Source organism: Sitophilus oryzae, unplaced genomic scaffold (assembly GCF_002938485.1).
Source record: "Sitophilus oryzae breed Bouriz unplaced genomic scaffold, Soryzae_2.0 scaffold_813_pilon_pilon, whole genome shotgun sequence".
Classification (NCBI taxonomy): Eukaryota; Metazoa; Arthropoda; class Insecta; order Coleoptera; family Curculionidae; genus Sitophilus; species Sitophilus oryzae.
Window position 1 is genome coordinate 5,134,248 of NW_022147432.1, and position 23,243 is coordinate 5,157,490.

General features: G+C 31.7%; 1 protein-coding gene across 1 annotated transcript in view; it reads left to right on the plus strand.

Annotated features, from left to right (window-relative positions):
• Positions 1–23,243, plus strand: part of LOC115889373 (microtubule-associated protein Jupiter-like) — a 39,849-nt gene extending 16,606 nt beyond the window's left edge. The window contains exons 2-4 of the mRNA XM_030909353.1: positions 20,295–20,455; positions 20,589–20,672; positions 23,037–23,243. Coding sequence (XP_030765213.1) covers positions 20,295–20,455; positions 20,589–20,672; positions 23,037–23,134 — 343 coding nt within the window. The 3' untranslated portion in view covers positions 23,135–23,243. The remainder of the gene's footprint in view (positions 1–20,294; positions 20,456–20,588; positions 20,673–23,036) is intronic.

The following is a 23,243-nucleotide window of genomic DNA, read 5'->3' on the forward strand; positions in this document are numbered from 1 at the left end:
CTTTATTTAAATGTATAGCAGTTTACTTTTATTTAATTTGCCGACAGTAGTTTAATAAATAATATTTATTAAATATGTATTTATTACTCTTTCAAGAAAAACAAAGAAGTAGTTCTCTCACTTCGTCCCATTACTGCCAAAAGTCACTAACTTACTTTTTATTACTTCCGAGAAAAACGCGTCTAAAGATGAATTACATTGCATAAAAATGTTATAGTTAGTAACTATTCGGTATACATACATAATTAGTGATTTTTTCAATCGATTCTCCGCTTCAAAATACAGTTAGTGATTGAATTTTTAGGTTCGGAAAAATGTTAGTTAGTGACTTTTGGCAGCAATAGGACGATTTATTTTATGATCACTCGTAGATATATGGATTTTCTATAAAAGAGTCAATTACGGCAAATTTATTTTCTTTACTTCCAACGACAGGTTTCTGCCTAATAGGTTTTTTATAAACCACACCACCATAGCTCTGCGAAATAGAAAAGTATTTTTTCAAGGAACGCTTATGAGGAAGATTCCTATTTGGATATCTTTGAGCATAGGCTCTTGAGGCGAAGAAACAATTTTCCTCACAAAATAAAATCACTAGTAACATATCCATTCGTTCCTATTTTTCTTGACAAAATAATGAATAATGGAGTTTAATAAGTATTAAACTATTGTAACTAAATTTAAGTAAACTGTTATAAATCTAAATAATAATGTCCATAAACTAATTTCGATTTTGAAAAGAGTTACTAGCTTAAACAAGAAAATTGCCATAGCGACACCAGCCATCTTGATTGTCATTTTATTGAAAAATCGCTTTTTATTCAAAATCTGAGCTAGATAGGTATAGGAAACCCTAATATAGTTTGAAAGAGCATTTAAATCTGCTTCGATTTATTTGAAAAAATACAGGATGTTGTATTTGAAATAACGAAGTTTTTATGTAAAATAAATATTTAAAATAGACTAGCAATTTTTGATACCCTTGTATACATTAAAAGAAGGAATTAAACTTTTCAATAAAGTTTATTTCTCTGGCTTAAATGTCAGCACAGGAATTAGTTCTGAAAAGCAATGTACAGGGTGTTAATAGTCTATTCTAATGTAGCATGCATTTTTAAATATTCTTAAATATCTCAAAAACCAAAGATTTTAAACATATTTAACCCTTATAATAAATACCTTTTTTTTGGGCCCAAGAATCCAAAAATGAAATAAAATACCGGGTGTTCCATAAGAAAAAATATAACTTTGGTATGGATCTTAGTTCTGAAACACCCTGTACATTTCAAAATAATTTTAAATTGTGCACATTCCCTCCCCGCATATACCCATAAAATATTTTGTTTCTACATCTTTCCATTTTCGTATAATCAACCGAGGCGAATGAGGTGCGCCACCCTGTATTTTCCTTTAATCAAATATTTTATTTTTTACAGTTATGTATATCAGCAAAACTCACATTCTTAACAGCACTTAAGGGATATAAAGGGAAATACTGCCGCTTTCCCGTTCAAAATATTTTAATAAAGTTGCAATGCGTTTCTTACGGCTATTAGCTGTCTTATACAGTTCGCACCAAAAGAGGTTCTAAAAAGAACAATGTTCGACTGCAAGGTCTGCTGGTAAACATAAAGTATCACAACGCTATTTACTTAAATCAAAAACTCGTAATACAAAACTTAAGTGTCAAAACGAATGACAATGTCAGGAAATAAATAAATAAATGCGGCAACTTGACATTTTTACAGCAGAGCTACCACCTGAATCCCCACTGCGAAATTTAAATTTCAGTTAGTCAACATGGTGTCGAATATGTACATGGTTGGCAACAATGAATTTAAAAATCGCGCCCTCGATTACGTAACTAAAAGTTTAACTGATATCAAATATAGATTTCTTTTCTTGTTATGACTGGTTACGAATTCGTACGGGCAACAATGTAATCCCCGCCTAACCCGTCTAATTTCCAATCAAAACTACACGGAAATCAAGATATATTCTCTTAAATTTCCGTAAAAAATCTCCGTAACATTATATTATGACATCGTGTATTAAGTATATCTCGAAACCGACAAAAACAAGAGTGAAAAAATCGCATGGATACAAATCGGGTAGTTCAGGAAGCAACGCCGCGCTATTTCGCAAAGTGAAAATGAACGAAATTTTCGTAAAAGGAGGTCGGAATAAGGAAAATTGTGAAAGCCGAGGCGTAGACGCAGTGAAAACTTTTGGAAAATAAATTTGCGAGAGGAGTAAACAAAAAAAAAATAAGGAAGAAATCGTGATAATCTGACCCCGTTCGGTCCTCATAGGAACCAACATCTTATCCATCGATTATTCTATTGTAAAAAGAATCATTATTTTTAGTCGCAGAGAAATAAGTAAACCTAGAGATATTCTAAAATTGTATAGTTCTTGTATATGCACATACAACCTTGAATGATCTGTGATGTTGATGTAATTCGTATACCGGGTTAGCCCAGCGTCGGACTGGCCATATAGTCAGGGTGGCGATTAACAGCCGGGCTCCAGACAGCTGGCCCTCCTGTCTTAGGACCTATATGTAAAATAGTTCATTATTTACTCTTAAATAGAAACGAAACAGAAAAAAGTGACCTTAATATTCTGAGGATATCCTGAAAACTTTGACTTGGATTACCAATATTTACATTTGTATTGCATTACGGGTAGTTCCCTGATTTCAAACTTACTCACTTACCGCCATTACTCGCTGACGAGTATTTGACACGCATCAGGAGATGGTTACGCAAGGCGTTTTCTTTCATGAGCTTTTCTGTGACTGAAAAGCCCGATATGTGATGTTATCACTCTTCCGCACTCCGGATATTCAAAAATCTCATTACTTTGTTGCCTCTTTACTTTTTGGTTGTCTTTGTTTACTGAGTTTACGATTCTTCTCCATTGCGTCCTATTGTGCGCTGCTTCCTCCCACTGATTCTTCATGCTTATCCCCTATAAGTTTTCATGGAAAATATCCTTGTATATTTTGGGTTGTCCACCAGGTTTCCTCTTACCATGTACAAACTCACCGTAAAGAAGAGATTTCGGTATGCGGTTTTCTTGTATCCTGCATATGTGGCTAGGCCATCTCCAGCGGTATTTATTAATCATAACTTCACGCTCTCACAGCTGGCTTTTTCAAAGACTGATACGTTTGAGACACGGTGCTACCATTTGATCCTTAACAGTTGTCTACACTTTTGTGTCTGTGTCTCTGTTGCAACTTGTTTAATGCGTTCGTGTGCCGGCAGTAAGGCACCCAGGTTTCACTTCCATATAACATGGTGGAGATTATTATTGTTGGGTACACAGCAAGTTTCGTTTTTGTGCTCAAGCCATGATTGTAGAAAACCCTGCCTTTTAATTTCCAGAATGCTCTCGAGGCGCTGTCAATTCTGCTCTTAATTATGGCATTGTCTTTGTCGGCGTCGGCTGGATTAAGGAATTAAGAGTCTCACTACTTCCAATTGCTTTCGGAAATACTATAATACACTTTCAATTTCATTCTTTGATAGATGGTTATTATCAAATTCAAACCAAACTATTGTCACCGTTTCCATGGGATTGAATTAGATAATTTGTGCTTCTTTAACATTTTAAAACAGCAAAAAATATGACGTTAATTAAAATTCAATCAATAACAATTTATCCATAGAATTTATCAAAGAATGTAAACGAAATTACATTACGATAGAAATGCGTTTTTATTTTTAGGAATTTAGGAAAAAATTCAACTATATTTTCATGTCTTTTTTTAAATTTCTTTAAAACGATATGGAAATTTGGAAAAGTATAAACGAGATTTTTTAGAACAAGCAAAATTTTGTATAAAGAATGCATTTTTCTTCGCGGATTCAAAATTTGTATCAACGGCGTTGTCGGATTTATAGTTTTTCCAATAGCAATGCAAACTTCTATTTTTTAAATATGGTAATAGCGAAATCAATATTATTACACTTTTAAATTCTACGTAATAATTAATCTAATTTTATAATCAACTTCTGTACCTAACTTAAGCCGTATGTATTTAAAAAACAAAAGTTTGCATTGTTATTTGAAAAAAAAGTCTGGCAACACCCTATAGACACGAATTTTTAAATCCGCGATTATCAATAAACTCCACGCCCAAAATTTCAAAAACATAGCATTAGCGGTCTTTAGGATATTTAATGGGGTAAATATTTTTACTAAGCCGGTATTCGTAAACTTTCTGTTTTCTTTTCCAGGCTCTCTGGAAGACAAAATCTCCGTTTTAGTTTTACGTCCGTTTATTTAGATCTTCGTAGCATTCTGTTTAAAAAAAAACTTTGTGTACCGTTTCTAAACTAACCATCAGATACTTCCGCATCTTCCATTTGGTCGTACTCTTATGTTGAATTAAAATTACAAAAATAACTTAAAAACATAAGATCTCCGTCCCTAATCGGGCAAATCAAATCTAAATTTAGAATGTTTGTTTATCGAACTTTACTTTTTATTTATGTAAGAATTACGGCATGTAATGGTATTAATTACCCGTGAATTTGATCGGTTAGTTACAGTTTACAGAGATTTTTTCGTTACCATATTACAAGGCTGATTGGACAATAACGGATATTTAGTTTCACTTTCTCCCGAAATACCTCTTACAAGTAAAAACATTTTAAAATAAATAAATTAATTAGCCCTCAAAGAAATCTATATGTACCCTATTAGATTCCTACATGTGTTTAAAAAAAAAATAGAATAGACCCTCCAACAATGCAACCATAAAAATGCTATTGTTTGATACCGTTTCCTGCTATACATATAGATTACCTAGGTATAGTTTTACTACTAAGGCTTCACAAGTGTTAATCCTATTCGTACTATAATTTCATACAAACATCGTTATTTCATGACATAAATTAAGGCAGTAAAGAATTGTCACCACTCTAAGCTTACTTATTTTCTTGGTCTTGATGTTACAAAATTAACCAAATTGTGTCAAATAATTATAACAAAGTAAATAATTTCTTGAAAAAAGTGTGTGCTTTTCACCAGTGGAAGAGAAATCTACAAAATAAAGAGTCATTTTTTTTGTAAACACCACAGAGTTGAATCCAAACGGAAACCTGCTTGTCAGTGGTTTTTACTAGTAAAACAAATTTGCCCAACCGCCAAAAATGCTTATCGTTTCAGGATATATATTATATCTCCTTCCGTCGTCAGAAGCAAAAACCACAAATAAAAAAAACTATTAGATACAACTCTGGATTTACTTTAGATTTTAGCAGATACGTCTATATATTAAAACCGTTGACGTTCTGTTAAAATGACATTACATAAGGTCAAACCTGAAATTAACAATTATTATCTGATAAAAATTACTTAACGAGGTAAAACCTTCTTCTTCTACTTATTGAAGATCTGGTCGATCTGTTAGTTTTAAGGTTGCCTCTGTAGGATTTTTTGGGAGATGGACTGGAAACTGTCTTTCCATCTTTTTGGAGATCTTCCTGGCTGTCTTTACCCATGGGTTTCCCTTCAAGAGCTATGCTTGGTAGCCTGTTCTCTTCCATGCGTTTTACGTGTGCGAACCATTGTCTTTTTCTTTGCCTATATCCCATCTCACTACGTCCTGTATTCCACATTGTTGTCTGATATTTGTGTTTCTAATTCTGTCTCTTCTAGTCTTCCCCATTGTGGTTCTTAAGTTCTTCATTTCAGCAACCCTTAACATGTTTTTGGTTTTGTTTGTTTCCTCTCGGATTTCTATGCCATATGTCATTATTGGTCTGATGCAGGTATAATAAATTTTAATTTTGTTGTCGGTTCGCATTAAAGGGTTAATCCACACTATTTGCTTCAGACATCCTGACATGGCCGTTGATCTGTTTATTTGGCTTCTTAGATCTTTCTCTGGATCCTGGTAGTACGACCATATCTAGGTATCTAAACTTTGATACTTGCTCAATAATTTTGTTTTCTACTACCAGTTTGCATCTTACCGGCTCTTTAGAGGAAGTTAAGCAATGAGTTTTTTCTCTAGAGATAATCATATTTAATTCTCAGCTTACTTGATAAAATTTATGAAGTTGTCTCTGCATATCGTCCTCTGTCTCCGCGATAATGGCTGCATCATCAGCGTAATAACACACTATGCTCTTTTTAACTCTTTTTAACTTCTTCTAAACTTTCTTAGAGGTAAAACCAAAAAGCTTAATTTTTCTGTATGTTTTTTTATAGTTGGGGATTGAAATATTTGGTGTTACCACAGCAAAATAAAACACTGGACGCGCGTTTCGCTAACCGTGTTAGCATTCCTTAGTAAGATTATACTTTTCCAAATTTCCATCCCGTTTTAGAGTAAATTAAAAAAAAACAAGAAAATATGGTTGGATTTTTTCATGTCCTAAGTCATTCCATTCATTCAGAACCTCGAAATCAGTGGAATAAATTAGTAGTTTCAATTAGCCGTAGAAGTTTGTTCACCTAATTTTAATGTAAGCATTCAGAACGTTATAATTAGAGGTAGTACTTTTCAATTATTGGAAAAAGTTAACAAACTTTTGACTTTTCCATTAAATACTTCAAAATTTGCGAGGAATGTCATTTTGACTTTTGATTATCATCCGTCAAGAAAAATTTTGGTTAGAAATCAAAAGTTTATTGTTTTATAAGCTTAATATTAGGATTTCTCTATGGATACAACAAACTACTGCTAGCTGTTGCTAGGATATTTTATTAATTTTAATTATGTTTTTTAGACATTGTGAATGATCGTAAACTAAAAAGTATAAGGTGTAATTGAAACCACTAATATATTCCACTAATTGGGAGGTTCTGAATGAAGCTTAAAGCTTAAAGCTTAAAGCTTAAAGCTTAAAGCTTAAAGCTTCTGCTTTAAGCATTCAGAAAGCCATAATTAGTGATAGTAATTTTCAATTATTGGAAAAAGTTAACAAACATTTCACTTTTCCACTAATTATACTTCAAAATTTGCGAGGAATGTCATTTTGGCCTTTGATTATCACCCGTCAAGAAAAAATTTGGTTAGAAATCAAAAGTTTATTGTTTTATAAGCTAAATATTAGGCTTTCTCTATGGATACAACTGATTACAGCAAGATGTTGCTAGGATATTTTATTAATTTTAATTGTGTTTTTTAGACATTGTGAATGATCGTAAACTAAAAAGTATATAGTGTAATTGAAACCATTAATTTATTCCACTAATTAGGAGGTTCTGAATGAAGCTGTAGTCCTAAAAATTAAAGGGCGTTGTATGGTAATATAATTTCGATTTCATTCTTTGATAGATGGATATTATTAATTTTAATTAACGCCATACCTTTTTCTTGTTGTTAAATTATCACATTTTCCGATAACTATTATCACCCTTTCCGTAGCATTGAACTAAATAAATTTTGTGCTTCTTTAACATTTTAAAACAGCAACAAATATAACGTTAATTAAAATTCTATCAATGACAATTTATCAGTGAAATCGAAATTACATTACCATAGAACGTTTTGATTTATTACCATAGATTATATTACGACTTTTTAGGAAAAAAATCAACCATATTTTCATGTTTTTTTTTAATTTTTTTCTAAAACGGTATGGAAATTTGGAAAAACATAAACGGGGTTGGCCGTTTTAGAACAAGCAAAATTTTTATGAAGGATGTTTTTTTCTAAAAATGTCAATAATAAAAAAGTTTCTAGATAGACATTATTTAAAGCAAATTATATTTTTTTTGTGTAAACTAGGTAGAAACACTAAACTGAGATGCAAATCATTATTTTTTATACATATAATATCCTTCTATAGTAAACAAAGATATTATGTATAAAATACCATACGATCTAGAAAAAAAAGCGTCAAAGATAGCTGAGGAAAAACAATGGATAATAATTTTAGAGAGGTCAAGCCCTAGTCTTCTGTAATTATTATTGGCGCTTACTGCCAGTTGGCTTTAATAGGGTTGTAATTTATTTTTATACTGAGTAAAATCATTTTTAAATGGTGTAAAATCATTATTAATGGTATTTAAAATTCAAGAAAAATAATTTTTTGGAAATATATTTGTGTGTCTAGAATTGTTCGATACTTTATTAAACTTCCTATAATTAGTACTAATTATTTACAAGTTTTATGTCAATTTTTTAGTACATGGCGTCTAGAGATTGACCTCGCCAAAATTTTATCTCGCCGTCTTTGACGCCATTTTTTCCGACATACAGTATCTTGACTGTAATTTCTTCTAGATTTAATTTTAAGTAAAAATAAAAATAACGCAACACGAAGGAAATTGAATGTGTCCTAAATTTCCTACATAAATAAAAGGAAGTCACCTAGAACAGCAACAAAATCGTGCCAATTTATTTATAAATTGTTCGTTCGATCGGCAGTTATTCATTTATGTTGTTACTTTTTGTTTTAGTCTGTGTGTATGTTTGAAACTTTCCTGTAAGAAATAAACAGAGCAGAGAGCAGAAAAGTTTAGTTAATTATTAAACAGTTTTACCGTCTAATTTGTAGAAATTCGTGAAAGGCATTTATTATTTCGGAGTCGTGATTCGATGAAAATGACTTATTTCGCAACACTTACTGCCGTGAAATGCACACAGAATTTGATTTTTTCGTCCCGATTCAGAGTAGAAACATCGCCGTTTAAATTAACTATTATTTTCTATCTTCCGAAAGTAGGGATGAGGATAACTATTGATATTTTATTATCGATATTTATACTAAAAGTTTACCTGATATTTCAGTGTACTTTGAAAATATCGTCTATACAGGGTGTCTCTTGAAAACGTCTAATATTTTAACTGGTAGTAGGTAATGGTATATTTCGACCGAATTTAAAAAAAATAATGTGGCAGGTTCATTCTTTTAAAATTTCTTTACGCTGTATCAAACCCTTGCGATGTTGCTGCCTCTTATATTCTGCTTAATTGTTTGTATCTAAGTTCAAAGTAATTTTAATTTTCTACGTACACAATAAACGAAGAAAATTAATTTTAATTATATAAGTTGCATTACTAACAAAGTCTTGAAAAACGCATTGTAGATACTTATTTTTAACAAACTACCTAATACATTTTACATGCACCGGGTCATATATGGTGAAACCCCACGGATCATATGGTGAAAAAAGAACGGTGTCCAACTGGCATATGGCATGAAAATGACGATCGATGACGTATTCGTTATACTTTTACGTATAAAATGACAGATATCTTCATTTCAAAGCCATCTCTGATGCCGTTTTTTTTTCGATAAAATTGTGTTTTCACCGAGGTTTTCACTCAAGTAAAATATATACTATCTTGTCCATATAGTAACACAGCTTTTTTATTGTTTTAAAAATGGTACATAGAAAATGATTCTTTTGTCCAGATCTACAACCTCTTAAAATATTTGCACTTATTCAAGAGACAACCTGTATATTATTTTTAAAAGACCATTTTGATGCTCACAAAATGTAAGCCGTTTAATATGTAATCTCAGTTAATTTCAATTTATTTTCAAAATGGTAAGTAGACATGTTTTGTACAATACTTGTACTTAAAGAGACACCTTGCATATTGTTTTTAAAGCTAACTCTGTATATACGTTGAGAATAACTAATAAAATTGAAATATTTGTTCAGTTATTATAATATCAATTAGATCAGATATCGATATTTTACATGTCGATATATCATATACATCTCTACTTGAAAATATAATTTATTTTCATCTCAGGTTTTCAATAATGAAAAAACCTCACCACTATAGATTCTAGACATCTTGATGGATATTCCTTTCGCTAGATTTATAAACCTTCACAAAAATATTATGAAACATGACCTGTTCCCTTACACTTTTACTCGGCTATACCATCAGAAAAATACAATATGATCGAAAGAAAACGATGGCTATGAAATGAAGATCGCTGTCATTTTATATGTAAAATTATATGGGGAATGCCATCGATGCTCATTTCCAAACCAACTGGACGTCGTTTTTTTTTCGAACATGCGGTACTTATAGACAAAACTTACTGTATAAAAGAATATATAGGGTGAGTCTTAATTAAGTGCAAATTGAAATAGATTTGCACTGCATGCGTTACAAATGACATCAGAATTGGACTATCCCTTTTTAATAGAAAATAAAACTTTGAGGATCTCTTTAGTTACTGCACACTTTCGTTTTGGCATTAAATGATTAATTTTATTTGTTAAAATTAATTATTCCACGTAATACCGTGTGGTGCATCGGAACGCGGGACATAGGAAATCCCATGTAAATTTTGAAAAGGCCAAATATTATCTCCGCAGATGATTTTATGCAAAACATTTATAAGACTTTTTTCAAGAGGCGCTAAAGATGTAAGTACTGTAGTCTAGAATTTAGTTTTATTTGGAATAGGTATCTAAAAGTAATTTACAAAAATCTACCTTCAAATTACTAGAAAAATCTTTGTTTCAAAACAAATTTCTGTGGTTTAAAAAAGGTGGTTAATTTTTTTCTGAATTGGAATGATTATCTACACAAGAATTGGTTGAATCACAGGTTGAACTGCGAATAGTATTCGAGGTGTATGACTTGTTTGTTGATTATTACTGGATCACTCGCAGGCCTCGCTCATATCAGATACATCCACAATAATTTAACAAATAAATGAAATATTTGTAACTAAAGGAACTTTATTAAATTATACTAATTAATAAAATTTTACATAATTCCCCATTCACAGCTAAACAATATGACTGTGAAATTCACGCCTCACAATACAAAATTGTTAAGGGGAGAATCTTTAGCATTCTACAGAGGTGTCGTTTTCAGTCCATCTAAATTTCTGTATTTAATATGCCCATAAAAACGGTTTTTGAGTGTGCTCCACAGAAAGAAGTCATTCGACGAATTTGGTGTTTTCTTATTGTATCTCCAATGCACGGGAGTCAATATTTTTCTTTTCTTCAACAACATGAAGAATATTTAAGTCATTGTAATTTTCTTCCTGTTCAATTATTTTTGTCTTCACACTTCCATGTGCTTAATACCTTAGTGCCTTTAGTTTCAAACCGCCGGTTGTTTATTCTTTAAACTGTTGACTTATTCGGTATAGGCTTTCTGGAGACTGAGCTGCGAACATATCTAACACAGCGGGAATACCATTTCCAACAAAATGCCGATTAACCATTGTTATTTTTTAAGTAGTTGCGAAATTCATAATTATTTTATAAAAAAAAATACTCTGTTTAGTACCTTCACATTTTTGTAAACAAAATGTGACATCGAATTTGACAATGACACAATCACATTTTTAGCTGGTATTAATTGTAGCTTTCTCGGGACCGTATTATAAATTTTACTAATTTGAAGGTAGATTTTTGCAAATAAACTTTTAATGACTATTCCAGATGAAACGAAATCCTATACAAAAGTACAACTTTAACGCCTCTTCAAAAAAGTCTAATACAACTTTTACATAAAATCATCTGGGGAGATAATATTTGACCTTTTCAAAAGTTACATGGGATTTCCTATGTCCCGCGTTCCGATGCACCACACGGTATACCCATACCACAAATTACCTATAACAGATGCGAAAGAAAGCGACTGCATCGGAAACCGCTCGGCAAACCCTATAAGCCTATTGAGTAGTGTAAATACACCAGTCGTTTTGTCCGGAAACCTATGCTGTGTCGTATTCGCTTGCTGGAATTACATAGTGGGTGGTTATATGTTTCTTTTTAAAAACGGGTGTAGGATTTTTGTTGAACTTTTGAACTGTTATTTCTAAGTTTTGGTAATTTGTATATCTTTTATCTTTTATTTAAAATGGGATACAAATGTGTTTATTTATCAGGAAAAAAAAAGATATTTATAGTATAAAAAATTAATTTATTTAACAAAATTTAATTAAAGATGTGACAAAATAGTTCTATCGGACTTTTTTCGACTATGTAAATCTTTATTTTTTGTAAACTTTAATGCATAAAATATTTTCAATCTAATAAATAATTTAATGATGTAAATAAGAGGAAATTTCTCACATGGGTGGTCAAATTCTATAGTTTTCATTATATCAAACAGCCTCTGAGAAATGTTTTCAACTCAAAATGCCTTTAATTATGTTTGACTACATCAATTAAAAGGGTCTTCAAATACATCAATGTGATATTTGTCTAAAATTTGCAAAAGAATCCGAATCTCTGGATAACCCGAAATTATTTACCCATTTAAAAGCCTTTGATCATGAAAGTGGAAAAATTTGTTCATTTTATTTACTGGAAATGGAAAAATTATTTATATTAAATTTTGATGAGTTTTGCACTGAAGAAAACATTTAGAGGCTGTTTGATATAATGAAAACTATAGAATTTGACCACCCATGTGAGAAATTTCCTCTTATTTACATCATTAAATTATTTATTAGATTGAAAATATTTTATGCATTAAAGTTTACAAAAAATAAAGATTTATATAGTCGAAAAAAGTCCGATAGAACTATTTTGTCACATCTTTAATTAAATTTTGTTAAATAAATTAATTTTTTATACTATAAATATCTTTTTTTTCCTAATCTCCTACGAACTGATATAATATGACGAGCAATCTATTAAATTACTGTGAGATTATATGCCTCGATAACATATTGGTGCAGATTATTTTCACCCAAACAAATAATAACCCAAACTATACATTGATGCGGATTGTCTATGAACTCTTTCTGAAGGTCACAGAAACCTGAACGCGTAATTCGGTGTTCTTTCCCATCTGTTGTAGTTAATTTGTGCCCATACTTCTAAACCAATTTACCCGTTGCATATACAATTAGCATGAGCTAAAGTCTGTCTAACGAGAATGGGAAGATTTCGACAGATGAATTTCAAAAGATGACACGAAGATGACACAAATTACCTATAACAGATGCGAAAGAAAGCGACTGCATCGGAAACCGCTCGGCAAACCCTATAAGCCTATTGAGTGGTGTAAATACACCAGTCGTTTTGTCCGGAAACCTATGCTGTGTCGTATTCGCTTGCTGGAATGACATGGTGCGTGGTTATATGTTTCTTTTTAAAAACGGGTGTAGGATTTTTGTTGAACTTTTGAACTGTTATTTCTAAGTTTTGGTAATTTGTATATCTTTTATCTTTTATTTAAAATGGGATACAAATGTGTTTATTTATCAGGAAAAAAAAAGATATTTATAGTATAAAAAATTAATTTATTTAACAAAATTTAATTAAAAATGTGACAAAATAGTACCTTTCTATTGGTTCTATCGGACTTTTTTCGACTACATAAATCTTTATTTGTAAACTTTAATACATCAAATATTTTCAATCTAATAAATCATTTATGATGTAAATAAGAGGAAATTTCTCACATGGGTGGTCAAATTCTATAGTTTTCATTATATCAAACAGCCTCTGAGAAATGTTTTCAACTCAAAATGCCTTTAATTATGTTTGACTACATCAATTAAAAGGGTCTTCAAATACATCAATGTGATATTTGTCTAAAATTTGCAAAAGAATCCGAATCTCTGGATAACCCGAAATTATTTACCCATTTAAAAGCCTTTGATCATGAAAGTGGAAAAATTTGTTCATTTTATTTACTGGAAATGGAAAAATTATTTATATTAAATTTTGATGAGTTTTGCACTGAAGAAAACATTTAGAGGCTGTTTGATATAATGAAAACTATAGAATTTGACCACCAATGTGAGAAATTTCCTCTTATTTACATCATTAAATTATTTATTAGATTGAAAATATTTTATGCATTAAAGTTTACAAAAAATAAAGATTTACATAGTCGAAAAAAGTCCGATAGAACTATTTTGTCACATCTTTAATTAAATTTTGTTAAATAAATTAATTTTTTATACTATAAATATCTTTTTTTTCCTAATCTCCTACGAACTGATATAATATGACGAGCAATCTATTAAATTACTGTGAGATTATATGCCTCGATAACATATTGGTGCAGATTATTTTCACCCAAACAAATAATAACCCAAACTATACATTGATGCGGATTGTCTATGAACTCTTTCTGAAGGTCACAGAAACCTGAACGCGTAATTCGGTGTTCTTTCCCATCTGTTGTAGTTAATTTGTGCCCATACTTCTAAACCAATTTACCCGTTGCATATACAATTAGCATGAGCTAAAGTCTGTCTAACGAGAATGGGAAGATTTCGACAGATGAATTTCAAAAGATGACACGAAGATGACACAAATTACCTATAACAGATGCGAAAGAAAGCGACTGCATCGGAAACCGCTCGGCAAACCCTACACGCCTATTGAGTGGTGTAAATACACCAGTCGTTTTGTCCGGAAACCTATGCTGTGTCGTATTCGCTTGCTGGAATTACATAGTGGGTGGTTATATGTTTCTTTTTAAAAACGGGTGTAGGATTTTTGTTGAACTTTTGAACTGTTATTTCTAAGTTTTGGTAATTTGTATATCTTTTATCTTTTATTTAAAATGGGATACAAATGTGTTTATTTATAAGGAAAAAAAAGATATTTATAGTATAAAAAATTAATTTATTTAATTAAAAATGTGACAAAATAGTACCTTTCTATTGGTTCTATCGGACTTTTTTCGACTATATAAATCTTTATTTGTAAACTTTAATACATCAAATATTTTCAATCTAATAAATCATTTAATGATGTAAATAAGAGGAAATTTCTCACATGGGTGGTCAAATTCTATAGTTTTCATTATATCAAACAGCCTCTGAGAAATGTTTTCAACTCAAAATGCCTTTAATTATGTTTGACTACATCAATTAAAAGGGTCTTCAAATACATCAATGTGATATTTGTCTAAAATTTGCAAAAGAATCCGAATCTCTGGATAACTCGAAATTATTTACCCATTTAAAAGCCTTTGATCATGAAAGTGGAAAAATTTGTTCATTTTATTTACTGGAAATGGAAAAATTATTTATATTAAATTTTGATGAGTTTTGCACTGAAGAAAACATTTAGAGGCTGTTTGATATAATGAAAACTATAGAATTTGACCACCAATGTGAGAAATTTCCTCTTATTTACATCATTAAATTATTTATTAGATTGAAAATATTTTATGCATTAAAGTTTACAAAAAATAAAGATTTACATAGTCGAAAAAAGTCCGATAGAACTATTTGTCACATCTTTAATTAAATTTTGTTAAATAAATTAATTTTTTATACTATAAATATCTTTTTTTTCCTAATCTCCTACGAACTGATATAATATGACGAGCAATCTATTAAATTACTGTGAGATTATATGCCTCGATAACATATTGGTGCAGATTATTTTCACCCAAACAAATAATAACCCAAACTATACATTGATGCGGATTGTCTATGAACTCTTTCTGAAGGTCACAGAAACCTGAACGCGTAATTCGGTGTTCTTTCCCATCTGTTGTAGTGCCCATACTTAATTTGTGCCCATACTTCTAAACCAATTTACCCGTTGCATATACAATTAGCATGAGCTAAAGTCTGTCTAACGAGAATGGGAAGATTTCGATAGATGAATTTCAAAAGATGACACGAAGATGACATTCAAAAGATGACACGAAATATAATTTCATTGTGAGTTAAAATGACAGGTACAAATGTCACTGTCTGATATTCATAAAGCGCATGTAATCATACCCAAAATAAAGAAACAATCAATTAACGTCCACGAGTGCACCGGAAAGGAAAAAAATTGGCGACGGGAGGCACGTATAGCCGCCCATACTAAAATATGTTAATAAAAAGTTGGTAGGCAGTTCTTTTAGTTTCAAAGTAAAGGAATTTTTCCAATTTTTTTATCTCAAAAACTGCGACTGACTGATTTTGATGTTATTACAAATTTTGTTGCAAATATTATTCCTAATCTTAAATCGAAAACCGCGTTTCGCTAGCTACTGTAATTTTGGAGTTACAAATTTTTAAAATGTTTAACCCTCTCCCATACCCCCTTAACAACCCCCCACCCCCACCAAAAACGAAGATTCTTAGATTCTCGGGTGCCACAGTCTTATTGTGCCAAATTTGGTTAAAATCGGTTTAGCGGTTTTTGAGTTATCGTGTTACAGACAGACGGACAGACAGACACCATGAAAATATTTTGTATTTAGGTCATTTATGACCCAAATAACTAATTTTGAGTGAAATTAAAAAAACTTTTTTTTTGCCGATCTTAATAGCCTACCATACCCGTTGGTATGGTCGGCTAAAAATACCAGATAGATATAGGTACTCGGGCTCGGGTTAGCAGATATGTGACATCATAACGGTTAAAATATTCAACAAAGTTAAATCGGTTTTACGGTTAGATATTCCAGACATTTCTTCCAATAACTTATAAACCCGGACATGCCTTACATTAGTCCAATCTTCGTAGGGTTAAAAATCATTCCCGATAGAAATGATTTTTTCTCCTGTTGATTTTGAAAAAAAAGTGTTGATGGTATTTTTACGGTCTAGGATTAACAAATATATGTATTATCGAGAAAATAATGTTTTTTGTCGTTGTGGAACTATCTGGAAGTTGTACCGATATTTTTACCGCGGTCCGTTGGTCGCGAGATGACGTCGCCTTTGCGACATTTCTGGGTTCGTTTCCCGGTCGAAAAAACAGGGATCTGCCCACCGTAGTCGTTGCGGTCGTTCGTCCACGATTAGCGCTGATGCGTTAAGAAAATCGTGGCCGGCCATCATTCTGCATTATATATTTCCGGTCCGCTGACTTACCGAACCCACCGAGAAACAAAAACGGCGCGCTTCTTGCTAACCTTACCGAGGTAATTACGCGGATGGTGGTGTATCGGTGGTTCGCAAACTGTTTATAGGTTTGGATTAACTTTATGATGTCTATTGGTCTTTTCAGACCTATAGTCTGTCCAACGACAAGATCCTTGACAGTGATAGATGTGTCTGTCATTTTAATTTTAAAGTAGTTTATTTTATTTTACAAAGAAATAAGTTGGTACAACTGGAACGCATAACAGGCAATTAATACATTTAAAATTTGACTGATAAGTAATTAAGTTTGGAAACCACTGGGTTAAAGTCTTCAATTTTGTTTTCAATTTATTATAATCTTCCCTTTAGTGATTCGAATGAAATTTTGACTTCTTGATGAAATAGACGCAATTTTATTAATCATTAATTGGCCGAAGTGTTAAATAAGTATAAGAGAAATTAAAATAACTTTGGTTGCACATCATAATACGACCACCAACAAACTCCATAAGACGACGCAGGGTGTCATTGATGACGTGCAACGAAAGTTTTTTTAACTTCCTTTTACTCGTGGATTCCTCATCAAAAAATATGAAAAAAAGTTCCTATAAACATGGGTATGGAAATGCATAGTTTTAGAGTTACAAGATGTAAAACCTTTTTAAAATGAAGTCTTTTGTGATTATCTTAAATACCATTATTTTTTTATTTGAATTTGCTGTAGGTAGGACTAACAGTAATATAATATTTAATAATAAATTAGATAAAATAAATAATTTATTAATTTTATTTTTGTTTTTATTTTATTAAATGTAATTAATAAAATTGCGTTTATCTCAAGTAGATCAAAATCGGCAAAATATCAAGATACAACTGTTAATTGGCATTAAACGGTCTATACAATTTTGCTATCACAAGAAAAAATTCAGCAGCGCACATGTTTTTTTTTCGTAAAATATTTCAGCGATAACCCATATGCACGTCCCTGATGAATTTGTCCATACTTTTTTAGCATTAAAATATGTAGCACTTATAGTAATTTTTACCCTCAAAATTTCATTCGGATCGCTAGAAGCACTTAGAAAATTATAATAAATCGAAAAAAAAAAGAAGACTTTAACACCTGGTAGCTATGAAACAAAGCAGAATTGGACCTATATTGATATAATAAATAAATCTTATTTTTACGTGAACAATCTCCCCACAAGAGATGGCACATGTTTTTTGAAACACCTTGTATATTCTTTTAAATGTTAAATCTGAATGTTAAATTTTCTTACATTAATTTTAATCTAATTCAAAGCAAAAACTACAAACTACAAAACTGAAATTTCACCTAAGGATATAAATAAAAAAGTGGCATATTTTCGATGCAACGCTGTATGAAACTCTTCATTCATACATATTTTTTACGATTAAGTATGTGCTAAATAATTTTGACCAGAATATTTCAAAGGAATTCTAACTAAAATACAGTAAAGTTGAAATAAAAATGCAATGTATCGTGGCTTGATTTTACACACACATTTCTGTTACAATCGTACGGTATTCAGAAACACAAAAATAAAAAATAGAAATGAATTCTAGGACGCGCACTATTTTAAAAATGTTTGGTTGCCACCGAACAGCTATGTTAGGAGATCCGCCTTTTTGACCATGCTCGCCATAGAGATTTTAAACATCGGAAAATACAATGTGCACGGCATATTTGTTATACTGCTGCACACATAGCAGGGAAGTCAATAATCCTGAGGATGAACATAATTATTTTAGCTTTATGGGGGCATATTCCAATTTATTTAACTTCAATATCGTAGATTAATGTTTTACAATTATCACGATTAGTGAAGAGCAAATGCAAGACTAAGACCAAGACTCGATTGGTCTTGGTTTTACTGCAAGACACTTGGATTTTTTAATGGATTTTTTCTGAACGCAATTTCTTCATAGAAAAACCTAAGAAAAATATTCTTAGCAATTTAATGCAAATGAAACTTTTTGAAGAAAGAAACAATATTTGCCCGATTAATATTTTTATTTTTCAATATACAGGGTGGTCTGAATTTTAATTGAGAAACTTCGGCAATATCTTCCGCAGACAAAAATAATAATAATGCTCGTTTCGGAGATATAGAATATAGAAGTTTAATTTATATTTCGGTTTTCCAAATAATTACTTATTCAATTGTTTTTGGTCATTTCCTGCTTCCTGTTTCACCGGAAATGATTAAAACTTTTGATTTTTAAATAGCACCCTCATTATATTTCTACTTTATTCGATAAAAAATGACACTCTCAATAGAATGGCATATCATATGTCAACTTTTGACATTTACGCATATGGTTTATTTGAAATTGTAACGTGCGGTTCATACCGACAATTTGACTCCAAACACTAAGTGTGTAGTACCAAATTATTCGTAAAAAAGCTTTTTCCAAATATGCTAATGAGTCACGCTTTTTCCATTTGAAAAAATTGAGATATGATTTAAAATACGATTTGGGCATCTTTTGCCAGGACATTAGACGATGCATTCTATTTTTCCAAGGTTCTTTCATTAAAAATTAGTGTTCTTAACATAGCCATGACACTCTAGATTGAAATTTTAAATACGATTTTGTTTTAAGCGAAAATGTCAAAAGTTGACAGATGATATTCAGTGTGTCATTTTCTATCGAAAGTAGAAATATACCGAGGGTGTCATTTAAAAATCAAAAGTTGTAGCCATTTTTGGTGAAACAGAAAGCGATCAAAAACAACTGAATACGTCAATCAATCTTAATTTATGTCATATACCAACATATCAAATCTCGTTTTTTTTATCTAAAAAAAATAAATAAGTTATAGGGGTGAGCCAATTTCGAGACGCACCCGGTATACCAATATAGCTTATTGTTGACAGCTACCATAAATTATATATAATATTCGTTGGCAATAGTTTAAGAAAAACATTTTTTTAATATTTTTTATTTAAAAAATTATAGGGTTAAGGGTGAAATAAATAAAAATTCCGTTATTTTTTTAAATTATCTATGAACAATGAAATGTAAAAAATACAGGACCGCAAGGGTCTTGCATGCTGGTCTTTGTCTTGCGTTAGTCTTGCACTGTGTTGGTCTAGCGGATAAAACGCTACTCTTGGCCTTGGTCTTGCTTTATATGCAAGATCAAGACCAAGACCAGTCTCGCTCATCACTACTCAAAATCGATTTAAGAAAGGAAATTAACATATTAGTATTTTAATAAAGCATGCTTTTAGATGTTTCAAAAAACTTTTAATAAGAGTAACTTTAACTCTACATATATGTTTCGGCTTGTTAGGCCTTTTTCAAGAGTTTTTTAAGAAACATATATGTAGAGTTAAAGTTACTCTTATTAAAAGTTTTTTGAAACATCTAAAAGCGTGCTTTATTAAAATACTAATATTTCAACGATGTTTCACAAGGAACCAACCACAGCTTCAGTACAGGAAATTAACATTTTAGAAAACCAGAATTTTGTTGCTATTTGATTTTCTATTCATGAATAATATTCTGATTGTTCTTTTTCAGATGTCGCAATCCTTCATCGGAGATCTTCAAAGTATTTAGCCCAATCAGCGACATCCAGGCTAAAAACCAAAAGAATCTAGCTTCCAGAAAAGCTTCCCAGCATAGAGATTCCTTTGAACGATTATTCGGAACTCCTGAGAACAAGAGAACTTCCAAAAAAGGTACCAATGACATTTTTTCCTTTTATAATACAGTATACAGTACAATAACATTAAGGACAGAAATTAAATAACTGAAATCAAAAGTTTAAATGAAAACGAATCTACGTGTTTACTAATTTTTGTCAATTTTCAGATATTGTAAATAGGAATCCAGTAACTGGAGATGGTGTAGCTTCCTGGGATTCGCTTAAGTTCAAAACGCCAAAAATATACAAAGGTAAAAAATTTCGTTAAAATCCTGAAATTATATTTTAACAGAAATATACCTAATTTCAATGAAATCACCAATCTTATTTGCTGTAAAAGATTCATGTTATTGGTTTCATATTTAAATTGTTTTTGATATAAATTTGATTATGAATTTTCATTCGATATCAGCGCGCATAAGGAGGGGTATTATCACCTCTGCTGTGGCTAATTGTAATGAACCCGATAGTGAGCTCTCTGACAATGAAGGGAGTTAGGATAAAGGCATATGCAGATAACGTGGTAATACTGATCGTTGATATAGACTTGCAGACGATCAATGACATCATGGAATCTGCTCTGAAGAAGCTAATGGAACGGACAAAAAAGAATGGTTTTGGCATCAGCCCAGAAGAAACCTCAACCAAACTCATTCTGTTTACAAAAAAAATATACAAGATACCCATGTTCACTCTAGCAAAGCTGGAAGGGGAGACACTTGTACTTGCTAAGGAAACAAAATATTTAGGAATCATTCTGGACTCGAAGCTTTCCTGGAAAAGTAACACGGAGGAAAGGATGATAAAGGGAATAAATGCATTCTATGCATGTAAGAAACTGTTTGGAAGAAGATGGGGTCTGCAACCGTACATTATACACTGGATGTACCTACACTGCAGTAGTTAAACCAATCATCACCTATGGAGCACTAGTATGGTGGGAAGCGATTAACAGCTCTAGGTACAACTAAAGCAAGGAACAACACAGCGCAAGCTGAGCTAGAAGTAATTCTGGACAAGCAATCAATCGACTGGCTCGTGAACGATCTGGCTGCTAAGGGCGCCCTAAAATTAAGGGATCCAATCTGTGGAATCAGACCAACTACGGTCACTCGAGGATATTGCCAATGATAGGGAAAATTATGGCGAACACCAGTCCACATCTGCTAGACCAGAAACCACTGCTGAGACCAAAGACCACACCGTTGCTGTGACCTGGCACCTGCTGGTGCTAGGCCACAGCAATGTGGTGAGCAACCAAGAAGCAGATTGATTATCAACTAAGGCCAAGCAGCAAGAGACGTGGCAATACCGGGAGTACTGCGCTACAGCTTGAAGATTGTGGCCAGTGGTAGGAAGCAAAAAGACAAAACAACTACTAGAGCACAAAAAGAAAAAAATACCTATTACAACCTAGTACACATGATTGTAAATCGCAGGAAACTGACACACGGGAGTAAACCTCGTGAAATGGAAGATTTCTAACAACGACTACTGCAGAGAATGCGAAAAGGAACAAGAGACTATAGACTATTTATAGCAAGCTTTTTTGTAGGGACCAGAGGAAGCAGCGAAGCCAACATCAGCGTACTTTAACGCAATAACAAAATGAGAGGAAGATTTGGTACAATAATAACAGGGGTATTGCAAGGGACCCAACGCCTCTGCCAGTGAGAGATCAAACATGACCCTTAAACCCTAGTAACCTAACCTAACCTAACCATAGTTTAGTCCCAGAAACACGTCCATGATTTTTTTGGCAAATCAAATTGTTGAAAATTTTAATTTTCTTTAAATTTTCTGGGAAATAAAAAAAATATATTGCCGCATTCTCCTGAAATTTCTTGCCTGTATATCGAAGTTCACAGTAACTATAATTTTTAACACATTAAATTACAAAGACTAATTTTAATTATATCTATATATTATACAGGGTGTCCCAGAAATAAGTGCAAGTATTTTAATGAGTGGTAGATCTCGATAAAAGAAACATATTTTCTCTTTATCGTTTTTCAAATAAGTCCAAAATTACAGAGTTATTTTACTTTGAAAATTTCCAAAAAAATATTTTTGCTTAAATTTTGGGAACCACTGATTCTTTTCTGATAATATGACAATAGAGAAAGATCCAGTGGAACCACTGGATCTTTCTCTATTGTCATATTATCAAGAAATTATGTTTTTTAACTAAAGACTAAAAAAAAATCCGAATTTTTAAATTTTTTTTGCGAAAAAGAACCTCATAGGCGTTTTTCTGGGGTTGAACTATACTACCAGTTAAAATATTTGCACTTATTTCTCGTACACCTTGTATTAATCAAAGTCGAGTGTTACATTATTTATCTCAAGAAAAGCTGGACCGATTTTAATGATATTTGATGTGCTAGATTTGCCTCCGCCTCGAATAGCAGAATTTTTTTTTATCAAAACCATTGATTTTTTTACATATATTTTACTTTTGATAGAGCCATATTATGTCAAATATCTGCAAAACAGTCAAAACACTTTAAATACAAAAATTCCGATTGCTATTTTTCAAATTGTCATTCTCTATGATAGAAAAATATTTTTGACGCGCTATACTTTACATACTAATATTTTTTATTTATTTTCAGAAAGAAACCCAATTACAGGAGAGACTTATATTATCAGTAGCCCTGCTTCAAGTCCCGCTACAAGTCCAACCCCAACCCCCACCAACGGATCGCTATAAAACACTGACTGCCAAAACACTAACGTCAACCCTCGAATCACCACGATGACGACACGAGACCCTTTTAGTACTTAAGGAAATAATTTTAGATCTTCCAGAGAGTTTAAAA